The 15,608-nt window shown below is 39.0% G+C and overlaps 1 protein-coding gene across 4 annotated transcripts in view; it reads left to right on the top strand.

Annotated features, from left to right (window-relative positions):
• The window catches only part of Nudcd1 (NudC domain containing 1), a 36,466-nt gene that overhangs the window by 6,484 nt on the left and 14,374 nt on the right, over positions 1-15,608 (top strand). The window contains exons 2-6 of one of the 4 annotated variants that reach the window (XM_051202649.1): positions 2,145-2,299; positions 9,372-9,554; positions 9,847-10,033; positions 11,284-11,466; positions 13,795-14,002. In XM_051202649.1, coding sequence (XP_051058606.1) covers positions 2,145-2,299; positions 9,372-9,554; positions 9,847-10,033; positions 11,284-11,466; positions 13,795-14,002 — 916 coding nt within the window. The remainder of the gene's footprint in view (positions 1-2,144; positions 2,300-9,371; positions 9,555-9,846; positions 10,034-11,283; positions 11,467-13,794; positions 14,003-15,608) is intronic. The other 3 variants (XM_051202651.1, XM_051202650.1, XM_051202652.1) reach the window with 3 other exon arrangements.

Here is a 15,608-nt window from a genome sequence, read left to right as displayed (position 1 = left end):
GAATAGCTGCTTCAAGTTTCTACCCTGACTTCCCTAGCAGTGATGGACAGTGAGCTAGAATTATGATGTTAATAAATACTCTTTCTCCTCTGAGTTGCTTTTGTTGGGGTTTTATCACAGCAATAGGGAATAAAACTAGGACAGCCAATATGAAAACTTGCCTTTTCCAGTTTTTCCTGGTTTTGCTTAGAAAGTATATTATGTAAATGTGTATTTCTTCCACTAACTCTTCTGTATCTTGGCTCAGTCTTGGAAAGCTTTTGTTAATCTTCTGAAGTGGATCAGTTTTCCTTTATGTACCCTTGTGATATTTGTATTTTCTATATAATGGTTTAATTATATACAATTCATTATATAATATGTGATCATTTGACTAGTGCTCCTTTGTTTTGTTTAGGAGCAGCTTATTTATTTATCTTTGAGGTTATGGATGGTCTCACTACATAGCCCTAGATGGCTTGGAACTTGCTGGCCTCTAATTCACAGAGATCCTTTATTTATGCAGTTATTTATTTACTTATTTATTAATCTTTGAGGTATGGATGGTCTCAGTACATAGCTATAGATGGCTTGAAACTTGCTGACCTCTAAATCACAGAGAACCATGTGCCTCCACCTCCTGCATGCTGGGATTAAAGGTGTACACCATCACACCTGGCCACCCAGCCCATTATCCTTTTGTTTACCAGATGCTGTTCTTAGCAGGTAGAGCTTGTTCTCTTTGTGTATCACTGGTGTCACTGGTGCTTAATAAAAGACTTGCTAAATAAATGAGTAAATAAATATGTAAGGCAGGAGTCAGTGCAGGCATTGAGAATAGGAAGTAGGGCTGGAGAGAGGGCTCAGTAGGTGAGAACATGTGTTGTTCTTGCAGAGGGTCAGTGCCTGGGACCTAAGTGGTGTTTCAAAAGCATGTATAACTCCAGCCTAAAGGATCAGATGCCTTTCTGGTCTCCACAAGCACCAGACATGCCATTACATTCATGCAGACAAAACACATTTACAAAATAAAGTGAAAAATAAAATAACAAATGGTACAATGTCCTGGATGGTTTTTACTGTCAGCTTGACACATTTCAGAGTTACCCAGAAGAAGGAGTCTCCATTGAGGTGTTGCCCAGATCAGATTATCCTTTGGCCCTGTATATGAGGAATTTATTGTTGATTGACAGGAGTAGGCCCAACCCACCATGCACCTCTGGGCAGATGGTAGGTAGGCCAAGGATAAGAAACCTGGCTGAGCACAAGTGAGAGGAACAAGCCAGTAAGCAGCAACAGGCCTCCTTGGATTCTACTTCAGTTCCTGCTCAGTCCCTGCCCTGACCTCCCTTGGTGATTACTGTGACCCAAAAGCAGAAGCTGGAATTAACCCCTTCCTCTCGAGATTGCTTTTGGTCATGGTGTTTACCACAGCAACAGAAAACACTAAAACAGCGGGTAAAGAAGAAAATAGTTGGCAGTAAGTATAGCATTATAGTCAGTTTTATATAAAGGTGAATTGTAGGTTCAGTGCAGTTTGCTTTTTTTTTTTTTTTTTTTATAATAGAAATTAGATGTAGATGTAGGGTGTGAGTAGCTTGGCTGCAAGTTCTTAAACATAGAAAGCCAGGAGTGTGAGGGAGAGACTATATTTGGTTAGGCAAACAGCTGTTGTAGTTCAGAGAGCCCTGTTCCATACATAGAAAACCTTGTGTGTGTCCTGAGTATATTGTTTTATTCTATATGATTGAGAAAGATACAATATGATGGTGAAGTTACTATTTGTGTTTATGGGTAGTTTCCTAACTGTATAATCATATAATACAGACATTGTCTCTTTCTTTATATGTCATAAAGATGAATGAAACACTGGGGTAAGAATGGTTTATAAACTGGGCTTGTTTGCCCTTAGAAGAAGGCCTCTGCTTTTAGAATTTCTCTTCTTGTAATTTAAAATTGTAGAGTTAAGTAAGAGAAAAAAATTGTATCATGAAAGTCCTGCATGTTGTAGCCTCTGTAGCTGGCATTGCCTGGTTTCTTTGCACTGTAGGCATTCTGCAGAAATGAAAGGTCTGCAGTGCAAGTTTGACGATTGTGTTCATAGCTATATATACATACAGATGCATGTAAATATATGTGTGTATTTACATATATTTGTCTTTCAGCTGTAGCAGAAGTAAAGCTTCGTGATGACCAGTATACGCTGGAGCACATGCATGCTTTTGGAATGTATAATTACCTGCATTGTGATGCCTGGTATCAAGACAGTGTCTACTACATTGATAACCTTGGGAGAATTATGAACTTAACAGTGATGCTGGTAAGAAAAACATGCAGAGTGTAAAGACAAAGCTCACCCTGTTCCGTTGTTCTTTGATCTCTCCGAGTTTGAGGTCCAGACAGCTAGGTGAGCACTCCTTTGGAAAGTGGAGACCTGTCATGAAGCTGTAAGGCTGCCTTTCTGCTTACTTCAGTCTTAGCCTTTTATAATCCTGCGCTCAGCCATTTCCACCTGTGTGTGGTACATCCTCAGTATCACGAAGGATTTCTCCTTTTCCCTTTTAGTTAGTATTTACATTCTATCCTTTAAACTATGTAATGTTTATGTTAGCATTATGGCATAGTCCTTTTTTTTTCTCTAGGTCTTGGGAAGAATTTCTGCCTTCAGATCTTGTTTGTCTGATGTTAATATAGTCTCAACTGACTTCAAAACTAATATTGTGGCTAGGGAGAACTCTCAGTCAGTAAAGTGCTTGCCCTCTGTGAATCTCAGTCCCACATCTAGAGCCTGTGTCAGAAGTCCTGCTGTGGTGACACTCACAGGCACACACACAAGTGTTCTTTTTCTTTTCTCTTTGAAGTTATCAACATTCTTACTTTCAAAGGTTCAAAGTCTGTCTGTTGTAAATATCTAGTAGTTAATTTGGATAAGGGTTTGTCCATCTTACTGCTTTTTATCAAAAACCAAACTCTGCCTCATTAACCCTTTGTATTTAGTCTTTGTTTTTGTTTGTGTTTTGTCTTTGGTTGTTGTTTGTTTGTTTCTGGTTTACTGGTTTCAGCCCTGAGTTTGATTGTTTCCTGCTGTCCACTCCTTTTGGATATGATTTCTTTTGGTTGTTTTAGGGTCCTCCTTTATTCCCCTTTTTCTCTCTGTCCCCCTTTCCCTGCTGTAAGCTTTCACCCTGGTATTCCCCCATCCATTGTGTATTGTCTTCCCACTTTTCACCCTCTTAACGCTTCTTTTTCCTCTCTAGTCACTTGGGCCTTTTCCTTGTGTCCTGCCTTTACTCATATTTACTCCCATCTAGAAACACATATTTAACACTTGGAGTCTAGGGTCTGTTGATCTGTGCCTGGATCATCTTGTTATACAGTATTTGCCAGTTGTACCCATAATTTCATAAATACCATTGTATATGTGTTCCACATTTTCATTATCCATTCAGCTGTTGATGGACATCTAACTGGACTCCATTTTGTTTCTAATGTTACTAGAACAGTGTTAATAGTGGATTTGCAAGTAACTCTGGGTTTATGTACATGGTCCAGAAGTGGTGTAACTGGCTCACATGTTAGTCTTATGACTAGAGTTTTGAGAAGCCCCTGCCCTGGTTTCCATAATAGCCACACTGCCACCAACAGTGGATAAGGATCCTGTCGCCGACATTTTTTTCCAGTGTTTACTTTCCTCACAGTGACCCCAGGGGCAGCTCTGAGTTTGCATCTGCTCCATATGATTTTTGATTTATTTAGTTTTTAGTTGGTAGAAGTTCCTGTCCAAATCAGGCATACTGAATATCAGTCAGCTATGATGATATATGAAACCAGGTCTAGAACATGATTTTATCTTTCCGTATGTCTTAATGGACTGTCGCACAGACTGCACTGTTTGAATCCCAGGTATGGTCATTCCCGCCATTCCGGCCTTTGGATCTGCCGGCAGGGAAACTACACACAGGCCTGCATGATCGACAGGTGACATTGTGTCTTTGAAGTAACCACTTGTACTCTACATTTTTAACTTTCTTGAAGTTCTTATGTCACGGTCATTAGAGTACATGATTACTGACTTGAATTGGTGAGTAGAGAGGAAGAGTGAGCCTCCTTATGAAACGGAAGAAAATGGGCAGTTAATGCAGGTGCTATGATTCCTTTGTCTTTCTCGCATCCTTTTTCTTTTTGTGAAAGATGATTCAGACTACTTAAATCAAACTGCCTCTTTTGGTCTTTGTCATCTGAATGGTGTCCATGCTACTTGTATTATGTGCTTAGGATCAATTTGGCCTACTTGTGACCTGTATATGTGCTTTGAAATTTTTCACCATTGTTCATCAGGGTCCCTTTTCTCTCTAAATTTTCTTGGTAAAATAGAAGCAGTTTGCTCGTGGGGGAATATTTTCAATAAAATCTAGTAGATTTCCTTGAAGGGGAAAGTTCCACTAGCAGTCTATATAAGGCTCGTCTCTAACCCTTTTTATTCTGTTTTACTAATTTTTCACCCACATGAATACATATTCTTAGTTGTCTTTAGTTTTTGGGATAAATTACATTTTTGCTATATGATCAGTCAAAAATACATTGATAGCATGCCAAAGTGAAGCACAGCAGTAAGATGCAGAATAATACAGATGAGGAAATGACAGCTGCTTGGGATGCAGTCTTCTGGGTACCCGAGTTGTCCCCCCTACATGGAGATGTCAGCTCAGCAGCATTTTGAAGGATGAGTTAGAATTTTCCTCACAGGAGCTGGATGTGATGGGGCCCATCTGTATTCACATCACTCAGGACATGGGAACAGGACAGTCATGAGTCAGACCCAAGCTGGGCTACATAACAGAACTCTCTAAACAAAGGAAAGAAAGAAAAGAACTTGCCTGTTAGATTGCAGTGATGGGTACTCTGGCAATGTGACACTCATTTGACAAAGTTAAAGCATGGTGCCTCCCCATAGGCACCGGGTTGAACTGGGAGGGGTGTACGGACAAGGTTAGAGCCAAAAGCTTGATTGTTACCAGTTGTCTCGTTGATGACCAGGATTTGGAGTAGCAGTCAACTTAAGTCACACATACTTGATTAGAAATCTGAGGTAAAACTTAGTTTCACTGGAGATCTATGTAAACATTGTGGATTGGTCCAAGTATTTTCCTCTGTTGGAAACGTCCCCTGGACATGAGTTACCCAAACAGGTTACTTTTTGTGTAAACGGGGCAAATACCAATACTTTTGAAATTTATTTTTTCTGACCTAATTTGTCTTCTCTGGGCAACTTAGAGAAAGTGGTTATACTTTTTTAGTTTAGTTATTACTTTTTACTTGAAGTTATAAAAAGATATTATACTAGTATAGATTATAGTATAAAAAGCCAGGTTTAAAGGTTTTTTGGTTTGGTGTTTTGCTCCATTAATTCAGCTCCTTTCTTTGATTTTTCAGTTCTATCTCACCTCAGAATCATGTAGAGTAATTGACTAACACAAGGACTAATTGCAGGATTCCATTTGCAAGGACTCGGACTCTGAATCAGTGTGTCATGGCTGACAGTGTTGCAGAAATTTAAAATTGTATCCAGCACTGTGGGCGGTTGTCCTGGATCCCTCATGCTGACTAAACCTTGAAGCCTCGTGCTGGGGAGTGGAAGACCACACTTACTCTTTTTTCTCACCAGCAACAAACTAAGTCAGCGAATTCTGTGAAGTACTACTGTGTTGAGAGCATGTGAAGACCACTAAACAGACACCTCCTTTCCCTGTGGCTGGAGTAAAAAGCGCCCTTATTAAACCTGCAAAATGACTCCTTGTGAAAGCAGAAGGCTCCTTCCCCTAACTGTTAGGAGCCAGCAGATGGCAGCAACTCAGCGTAGCTAAAAGAGGCTGTCCAGCCAAGCAGTTTAACTGTAGGCTTGCAATATTTCAGCTTTGAGAAATGTTAGTGAGAAAAAGTGTGCTTAGGGTGTTGAAAAAAGCCTTGGGCTGGGGCATTTTAATTGCTGCTACTGGTCAATGTAAGGAAACATGTTGTTTCTCAGTATTTAGAATATGTCTGTCTTCTGTTTTGCTTATCAAGCTGTCTCATTTTCTCCAGTAACAGGAGCATCATTTTCTGTGGTATTTTTTAAATGCAGGCAAGAGTTCTGGATTTCATTTGTAAGCATGTATTGTGTGGCGATGCCATAGAGAAACAAGTTATAACTACTTTTTAGCGCAGATCCTTGGGTGCCAGCAGGCTCCATGTGGGCCTGAAGCTTGGCTTACTCATAGCATACCCGTTAGCTAATGGGACCTAGTTCTTTAAGGTGAAAGAAGATAAAAGGGAGGGTGAATGAATTGTGAAAATAAAAATGTTTAATACAGTGTTAAACACAAACGCCTATTTTACCTAGACATTGATCAAGCTGAATTGATTATGAATGTCTGTTCTTAAAGCTTTATAAGAATAGAAATGGAAAAAGTGTGAGGAATGAAGTTGTGCCTAATGATGGTGGATGGTTTTTTGCTTTTTTTTTTTTTTTTTCTTTTTCGAGACAGGGTTTCTCTGTGTAAATATGGAGCCTGTCTTGGCACTTTCTCTGTAGACCTGGCTGACCTAGAACTCACATAAATCCACCTGCCTCTGCCTCGAGAATGCATGAATTAAAGGCATGTGCAACCACTGCCTGGCTTCTTTTGCTTCCTTTTTTAAGGGGCAAAATTTTAAACGCCAATCTCACAGCACTTGTGGGTGGCACCCCTCCTAAGTTCTGCTTGAACTTGTTTTTAGCTTTGAGTTTCCCCTATAAGAGTGTAAGTATTAAATTAAAAAAAAAGAAAAAAGAAAAAAACCTCTCATTCACTCAAGGCCTTTCTGTTTCCAGTTGCAACTTCAAGGACCCCAAAATCTAATTTAGGTAAATATATGTCATTTAAGTGCTTATTGACTATTCCTCTCTAATGTTATCTACCTGTAATATATGGACATTAGGACTTGTATTACATCTTATTGGTATAGGGGCCAGTGTAGCCAAAATATCATGTTTGATAATTGCAGTCAGGGTGACTGTTTTAGGACATGGTATTTGGAGATTGCATTGAGATCTGAAGTATTATTTATTTAGGAAAATGGGTTCTTTTCTAGAAGATAATGGAAAAGGGAACAAATATTAACCATCCACTGGACTGAATAGGATTGGAATCTTGGCCCTGTAGCAGTGCAGTTTCAGTCAGATTTATCCACGTGAGCCTCTCTTCTTACACTGGAGTTAATGATTGCAGCTTTGTCGGTTTGGTGATGTTCAAATGAGATGTCCAAGACTGAAAATGTTTCATGCTGTTGTCCCTCATTGAGTATTAAATTTGCCAACACAAGTTGGTTTGCAAACCAACAGAGAATTGTAGCCTCAGAATAAGTTTTTAATACCCTTGGATATGGTTGCCTTATTTTTTGTGAGGAAAGGGAGATAGGTGGAACCTGAAACAGGACATGTCACTTCATAAGGCATTATTATGGAACACTCTAAAATCAAGCTGAATTCTAAATCAGGAACACTTGGGTTGTTTTCATTTTATCATTTAGCTCAAGTGAGGCAGACACTCTTTTAAGTTAGTTAATTTTAGTTTCACATTTATATAATCAAGTATCTTAATTATTCTATTAAATATTGCACCAATTTATCTGATAATTATACTTCTACTAACTTCAGTCATGTGTAGCCATTGTACCTAAAACACTCACTTGTATATTACTGAACAATGATTGCCTAGTTTAGCCTTCTTTCATAATGATGGTTCACTAGGGTGAGTCTAACAGGCCATAGAGGGAACACTACTTTGTGGCATTCTGTTTTACTTTATTACTTTACTAATATTTTCAATTATATATGCTACATAAGTTACTTGCTATGGAACAAAAATTGGAACATATTTGAAGCAAAGGAGGAATATTTGCCTTTTCCTCCAGTCTTACTGCTCCCAGTCATACTCTGATTTTATTTCCTTTCCTGATACTAAGCACTATTACACTATTACATATGACTATCTGTAATTTACTATGAGCCGATGCCTCAACATTTGTTTTAGCATGTTTGAATTCATGTTGAATGTTAAACACATTATATATGTATATATAATGTGTTTAACATTATGTATATATTATATGTAGTCAGCAATACAAATTTATCTCAGTACATTTAACTGTTATTTGGGATTCCCTAGAGTGGATGTTCTATTTCCTTGCCAGTGTGACAGAAACAGTCACACTGAAGAAGTTGGATTTATTACTTCTTGCAGTAAGAGGGAGCATAAGTGACAGAGAGCCACAGGGCATCTGGGAAGAGTTAGCATTGGTGATAGTAAGAGATCTGACTCACCTTAGGTGACTTGGCGGGGCAGGGTGATGGGTATGTCAAGTCTCACCTGGGAAAGAAGACTCGAATAGAACTCTAGCTGTGACTAGTCAGGAAGATGCAGAGGCATCTGGGATTAAAGGCCTGTTTATTTGTTTTTAGGGTTTTTGTTTGTTTGTTTGTTTTTTCAGGGAGGGGTGTATTTAGTTCTATTTGTTTGTTTGTTTTGCTATAGAACAGTGGTTATCAACCTGTGGGAGTCAACCAATCCTTTCACAAGAGTCTTCTAAGACCATTTAAAAACCAACCAATCAGCAGATATTTACATTGCAATTCATAACAGTAGCAATTGTAGTTATAAAGTAGCAATGAGAATAATTTTATGGTTGGGGTCACCACAACATGATGAACTGTACTAAAAGGTCGCAACACTAGGAAGGTTGAGAAGCACTGGTGGAGAATATTGTCTATATAGGCATTTGAAATACAGTGTAGTACTCTGGTTAGGAAATTTACACTATTGATCATTAACCCCTAAAGCTGAGAAAGAAATTGGATGACTGCATTGTACTAGCCTCTCTTGATAGAACAGCTACAGAACGAAGTCACTTGAAACAGGAAGCAATGATCATCTCAGTCTCTGTGGCCAGGAATTACAAAGTGGTTTGAGTGGCAATCTTCCTAATGGTTTCTCATGGGACACTTGAGGACAGTTAAGGAATTTCATCAATTTCACTCTGGTACTGTTACTGTTGGGAGCCCCTGGTTCCTCCCTATGTGGGTGTTTACATTATTCCACTGTCTGATCATCACACAGCTTGGCAGCTAGCCCCTTCCATCATGTAACCTACAAAAGCAAAGATGATGATGTAAAATGATTGTGATCTCATCCTCAAGGTTGCCTGCCACCTTCCCATATACTGTATTTTGTTTTTTAGACTCAGTGCAGTTCATCCTCAAAAGAAGGAAAATTGATAGCTTTTGAATATGGAAAAATTGGCTGCACTGTAGGTATTTTGTGTGTGCGTATCAGGAATAGGAAAGGATTTGTTTATAACCCTTTGTTTCCTTTCAGGACACTGCCTTAGGAAAACCTCGAGAGGTGTTCCGACTTCCCACAGATGTGACAGCATATGACAATCGTCTTTGTGCATCTATCCATTTTACATCCCCTACCTGGGTTACCTTGTCAGATGGCACGGGAAGATTGTACGTTATTGGAACAGGTGACCGTGGAAATAGTCCCGAAAAGTGGGAGGTGAGTTGGTTTTTTTCTTTTTAAGACTGTGCAGAGTCCAGAAAATGTGTATAATTTAGAAGGAGGAGGAGCCACTTACCTGCCTTCCCTGTGTGCTGTCCATTCTGTTCCAATGTCCTGTTATTTCTTGGGTCTTTTTTTTTTTTTTTTTTTTTTTTGGTTTTGTTTTTTTGTTGTTGTTGTTTTGTTTTGTTTTGTTTTTTTTTTTTTGGTCAAGAGTGATCATATTTCTCTTTTATAAACTGTGCATTTAAAATATGTGTGATTTTTTTTTTTTTTTTACTTCCTGTAGCTTATGTTTAATGAAGAACTTGGGAATCCATTTATTATAATTCACAGTGTCTCATTGCTGGACGCTGAAGAGCATTCAATAGCTGTGCTGCTTCTTCGAATAGAAAAGGAGGAATTGGACATGAAAGGAAGTGGCTTCTATGTGTCTTTGGAGTGGGTCACTGTCAGCAAGAAAAAAGAAGGTAAAGGTAACAAAATTGTGAAGGTAAAGGTAACAAAATTGTGAGCCTCTCTTGCTTGCCGTCACTTGTTGAGGCTTGAAGTGGCATAATTAAGGCCTGCTTCTTGAGCATTGCGATAAATTACACTTCTAAAAAGGTTGTGGTACTCTTCTACAACCAACTGCATAGTCTGTTTAAAAGAATTACGAGAATGTATGATTTTAAAACATTTAAAAGAATCCCTAAAAGTTCATATGTATGAACATAGATACCCATAGCTGTTGTGAGGCATAAATAAACTTCCTTCACACTAGATGTAGCACTGACAAAGACCAAAGTAGCCATAGCTTAGTGAGCCCTTGAGTTTCCTGGGGCTACATCAAGAGCATAAATGATGTGTTGCTTACAGGAGCCTGGGTGATGCAAAGGCACCTACTGAACTGCGAAGCTCACCCCATATTGGTAACAAACACACAAAACTGTCTCCCTGCAGCTCTCTGTCCAACTCATCATGATGGAGAGTCAGCTCTTTCTTTATCTTATATAATGTTGGGCAGGCCTTTAAATATTGTAATGTTCAGAGTTTCCTGAAAATTGCTTCATTCACTAGACTCTTACGAACCTCTCTTCTTCCTCAATGAGGACTTTTTTCAATTGCCAGGAAAGAGCTACCTGATAGTAACTGTAAATTTTAATCTAATTTGAACGTATTTGAATGTAAATACAAATAGGAAGGTGGCGTGGATGCCTTTATTTTGTTCAACCTAGTCTTTTGCTTCTATCTTCCATTAAACTTTCTTATAAAGACTGTCTTGTCCACATTTGTCAGACTTCAGACATGGCATTAAGAAGTAGTTTCTTGTGTATTAAGGAGATTCCTTAATGGTGAGTGCCTGCTCTTTGTCTTTGCTTAGTTTAAGTGATAGTGATGTATCCAGTGTTCTTCCCCTCTCACTCTCTGCTGTTCTCTCATTGGTAGCTAAGAGTTTGCTTGTTGCTGTTTGGGGTTTTTATTTTTGTTGTTGTTGTTGTTATTATTTTTATTGTCAGGTGTGTGTGTGTGTGTGTGTGTGTGTCTGTGTGTGTTAGGACAGAGGACAGTTTTGGGAGTCAGTTCTCTCTCCACCATGTGGGTCTTGTGGATCAGACTTGTCCTCAGGCTTGGTGGCAAGGGCCCTTTCCCACTGAGCTGCCTTGGTGGCCATAAGTTCTCGATTTTTTATTCCTACCAAAAGAGTTTTAAAATGTGGCTTTTCCTAATACTTACTTTCCTCCAGACAATACAAAGTATGAAATTACGAAGCATCATGTTCTCCGTGGGAAATCGGTGCCACATTATGCTGCTATTGAGCCTAGTGGAAATGGCCTAATGATCGTGTCCTATAAGTCCTTCACGGTTGTTTCGGTTGATCCTAATTCTGAAGAAAGTATGGATGAAGACAAGTCAGAGAAAATCAAAGGTATTTGACCCATCGGGGAGAGCTCATGTTTATTTACTTACTGATACATGTATATCTGCTTTGTCCTCCCAAGGGCAGAGCCCTTGCATTTCTGGATGTTGAGTGAGTGAGGTCATGCCTTAGGATGGAGAGGTCAGCAAGCTTCTAACAAGGACACTGTTGTTCTCATCAGAGAATAGTATATTTAACAAAATTATATAGCATTTGATAGTCACCTGTTCTTTGCATCTACCTTTTATTCTGAAATGACTAAATTACTTGAAATAAAATGAGGGATTGCAGCGATGACTTGGAAATTAAGAGCACATGCTGATCTTGCTGACTTGGGTGTGGTACCCAGCACCCACATGGTGGCTCACAACCATCCTTACCTCCAGTTTCAGGATCTGACACCTTCTGACCTCTGAGGGCACCAGGCATACATTTATACGAACATACATACATACATGCAAGTATTAATATATATTAAATAGAAGTAGAGTTTTAAAATAAAATTGGCCTCAGTATATTTATGTACTTTTTTAAAAAAACAAATCCTTCAAAACATATTTAAAGATACTAATGTAGTCAGTGTTAACAATATTTCCCCAGATGTATAAATATATGAGGCTTTAGATAGAAAAAGAGCTGTGCCTTTAGGCTTTTTCTTCTCTTTTTTCCCACTTGGTTTCCTCACATTCTTTCAAATAAATCCACTAACCTTATTTCATTGCTAAATGTGCTAAAGCCTTTACCAAGTCACTGCTCATTCACTGAGCAGTTGGATAGAGAGGGAGGGAGGGAGGGACGGAGGGAGGGAGGGAGGGAGGGAGGGAGCAAGGCCGGCCGAGCCTTGATCACTGGGATGTCTCTACCTCTATGTTGGGAGCAGGGCAAATGGAGTCCCAGCAGAGCACAGTATGTGTTTATGTTCAACTGTGATTTTCTGTGTTACATCTTTAATTCCTTTGCAGTTTATTAATCATTGCTTGTGATGTTTTCACAATAGTAAAGGGAAAGAGGCATGTTTTAAATTATATGTGCTTGATTGATTAGCATACTTAATACTTTTGAGACTAGAAACTGGTTTTATTTCCTATAAAACTCATGAAAAATGATTATCTATGGACTATATGGAATCATCATAATAAGACAAATAATTATATTTTTTTGTAAAAATGTAAAGGCACAGGATGGCATCTCAAGGCATCCACAGTCTAAAAGGTCTGTGCCAGCCTAGTGGTGAAGGTCTTGGATAGCATGTGCAAAGCCCTAGGTTTGACCTTTGCCATAAGAAAACGGGGATATGTAGATACTCCTTATGATAAAGGGGTTAGGAAATTCCAGATTTTCTTTAGTCTGTTTTCACTAAAAACATGTAATTTTACAGGTTCCTTTTATCCTCATTGTAAAGATTCAGGCATTACGCTGGCCTGCCCCTGTCACCTGGCAGAATGCACTCAAGCAGTACTCTGGTCAGCTCTGGGTTCCATGAGTGCCAGTCTGCAGGCAGGTGTAAAGGATCCCTTTAAACATCAGACCCCTGCCCACTTAATGTTCTTTTTTGCTTTCTCTTTTGCTCTTCCTCTCTTCCCCCCCCCCCTCTCTCTCACTCACTCTCTCTCTCTCCTGCTTTCAATTGGCCACTGGTATCACCCTCTTCTTCTCTTCCCCTTTCTTCTGTTCCTGGTGCCTCTATGTCTCTTCCCTTCCCCCTCACTCCCCTTTCTAAATAAACTCCTCATTTAAACTCTATCTGCCTGAGGTGTTATTCCCTCCGCCTCCCCGCCTTGGTCACTCTCACCTGCTATGGAACCTGCTATGTTCTCCCACATGGTCCCTTACCTTGGGACCCCACTCACCTGGGACCCTCACTCGAGACCTCCCACCCCTTCTCCACCTTTTATTCCTATAACTGTAGCGAAGAACAACACTCATCATCTGTCAGAAGTTATCCATTATGTGATTATATTGAGTAAACTGATATGTTCACATTTAGGGGAGATGTGTGTGTGTGTGTGTGTGTGTGTGTGTGTGTGTGTGTGTGTGTGTGTGTGGTAGAAAAAAGAGGGGGAGCGGTATAGAGAGGCAGAGTGTGAAGGAACAAAGTAAGGGATTGTTGTCAGTAGTATTTATGAGTGCCTGGTGTCCATCTCTGAAGGTATTGGGCCTGCATTTGTTCCAAACTCTTTGTCAAATTTCTTGAAGTCTGTGTGTTTATAATTTGTGTACATGTGAGAGGGATGCACATAAGAAATACACTGATTGACTGGGATAGATGATCTCTTAGAAGTCTCAGTTTATATGTTGTGTCTATTTTTATTACACAATGTATCTTCTTGTTCCCAGTAGAACCTTTGTATTACTGGCAACAAACTGATGATGATTTGACAGTAACAGTAAGGCTCCCAGAAAACTGTGCTAAGGAAGATATTCAAATACAGTTTTTGCCTGAAAACATCACCATTATGCTGAAGAATGTCCAGGTTCTGGAAGGAAGACTCTATTCGTCTATTGACCATGAAAGCAGTACATGGACAATTAAAGAGAATGATGGGTAATTTTGTAGTTTTTCGTTTGAATTTTATTCTTCATGGTTTTACTTTTAATTTTTTCTCTCCACAGTAGTTATATTGAAGATGATTATAATAGTTCTGTCCACATTGATGAATTTTTAGACAAATTAAAAATGCTGAACTACATCAAAAAGTAATTGTGGTTAAGAGGAATGATTCTTACCAGCGGTCGATAGAGTGGTGACAAGTTGAAGCTATTTGCTATTTTAATTTGTACTCTTAAAGCTTTGTAATAGAAATAATCTCATTTAATTTACTTATGAAATATATAATTCTACTTTTTGTTTTGTTTTTTTGAGTCAGGGTTTCTCTGTGGCTTTGGAGGCTATCCTGGAACTAGCTCTTGTAGACCAGACTGGCCTCAAACTCACAGAGAGGCTTCTGCCTCCTGAGTGCTGGAATTAAAGATGTGTGTCACCACTGCCCAGCTTATAGTTCCAGTCTTTAAACTGTATTTAACTCTATGAAAGGTTATAGGGTGAGAAGTTTCCCTCCAAGCAATCCCATCAGTTATCAGTACATCCTGCCCTATGGCTGCTGCTACTAGCTTCCTTCTAGATGCATTTTCTGTTTATTCTAGTAAACGCTTTATTTTGTTTTTAAAGAAAAAAAATCTGATACTTTGCAAACAGTAAATTTTAGATATTTTTCTACTAAGAATACATGGTTATTTTTCATATTTGATTGTGCCTTTGTAAAGTTAAGTCTGCTAGGTACATCCTTGTTTAAAACAATTAATTTTTTATTATTGAACATTTAGAGTGTTTCCAGTCTCTTGCGACAATGAATAATTATCTGTTATTTTGCATGTGTAGAACATATATGAAAGAGGCTGGAGTGATGGCTCAGTGGTTAAGAGTCCTGGCCACTCTTCCTAAGGACCTGAGTTCAATTCCCAGAACCCACATGGCAGCTCACAACTCTCTGTAATTCCAGTTCTAGCCATCTGGTATCCTTACACAGACATACATGTAAGCAAGACCCCCAATGTACATTAAAAAAAAAAAAAAAAAAAAAAAACTAAATGTTTTTTTTAAAAAAAGAATATATATGAAAAATAAATATATACCTTTGAATTAATTTGGAGAAACAAATTTTACTTCACTATAAATTGATCTTTTATGTGTTCTGTGTTTGGGACACAAAAAATTTAACCATAAAGAAATGCATGGTAATTGGACTTGATCTAAAATGTTTCTACTCTTCAGAGTTGAAGAGCTAGGCTCAATGTAGTGGTGCATGCCTTGTATCCCAGTACTTGCAAAGCTGAGAATCAGGAATTCAGGGTCAGCCTCCGCTACATGATGAGTCTGAGGGCAGCCTGGGTTACCTGAAGCCCTATCTCCAGAAACCAAAATCTTTTCTTATTTTTTATTTTTTTATATTTTTTATTTAAATTTGAAACAAGCTTGTTTTACATGTCAAACCCAGTTCCTGCACTCTCCCGTCCTCCCCTGTTTCCCCCATCAACCCCATCTCATCCCCTTTCTGTCCCCAGGGAGGGTGAGGCCTTCCATGGGGAGTCTTCAGAGTCTGTCAAAATTTGAAGCAGGGCCCAGGCCCTCCCACGTGTATCTAGGCTGAGGA

Source organism: Phodopus roborovskii, unplaced genomic scaffold (genome assembly GCF_943737965.1).
Source record: "Phodopus roborovskii unplaced genomic scaffold, PHOROB, whole genome shotgun sequence".
In the NCBI taxonomy this organism is placed as follows: Eukaryota; Metazoa; Chordata; class Mammalia; order Rodentia; family Cricetidae; genus Phodopus; species Phodopus roborovskii.
This window is presented reverse-complemented; position numbering and strand designations above follow the sequence as displayed.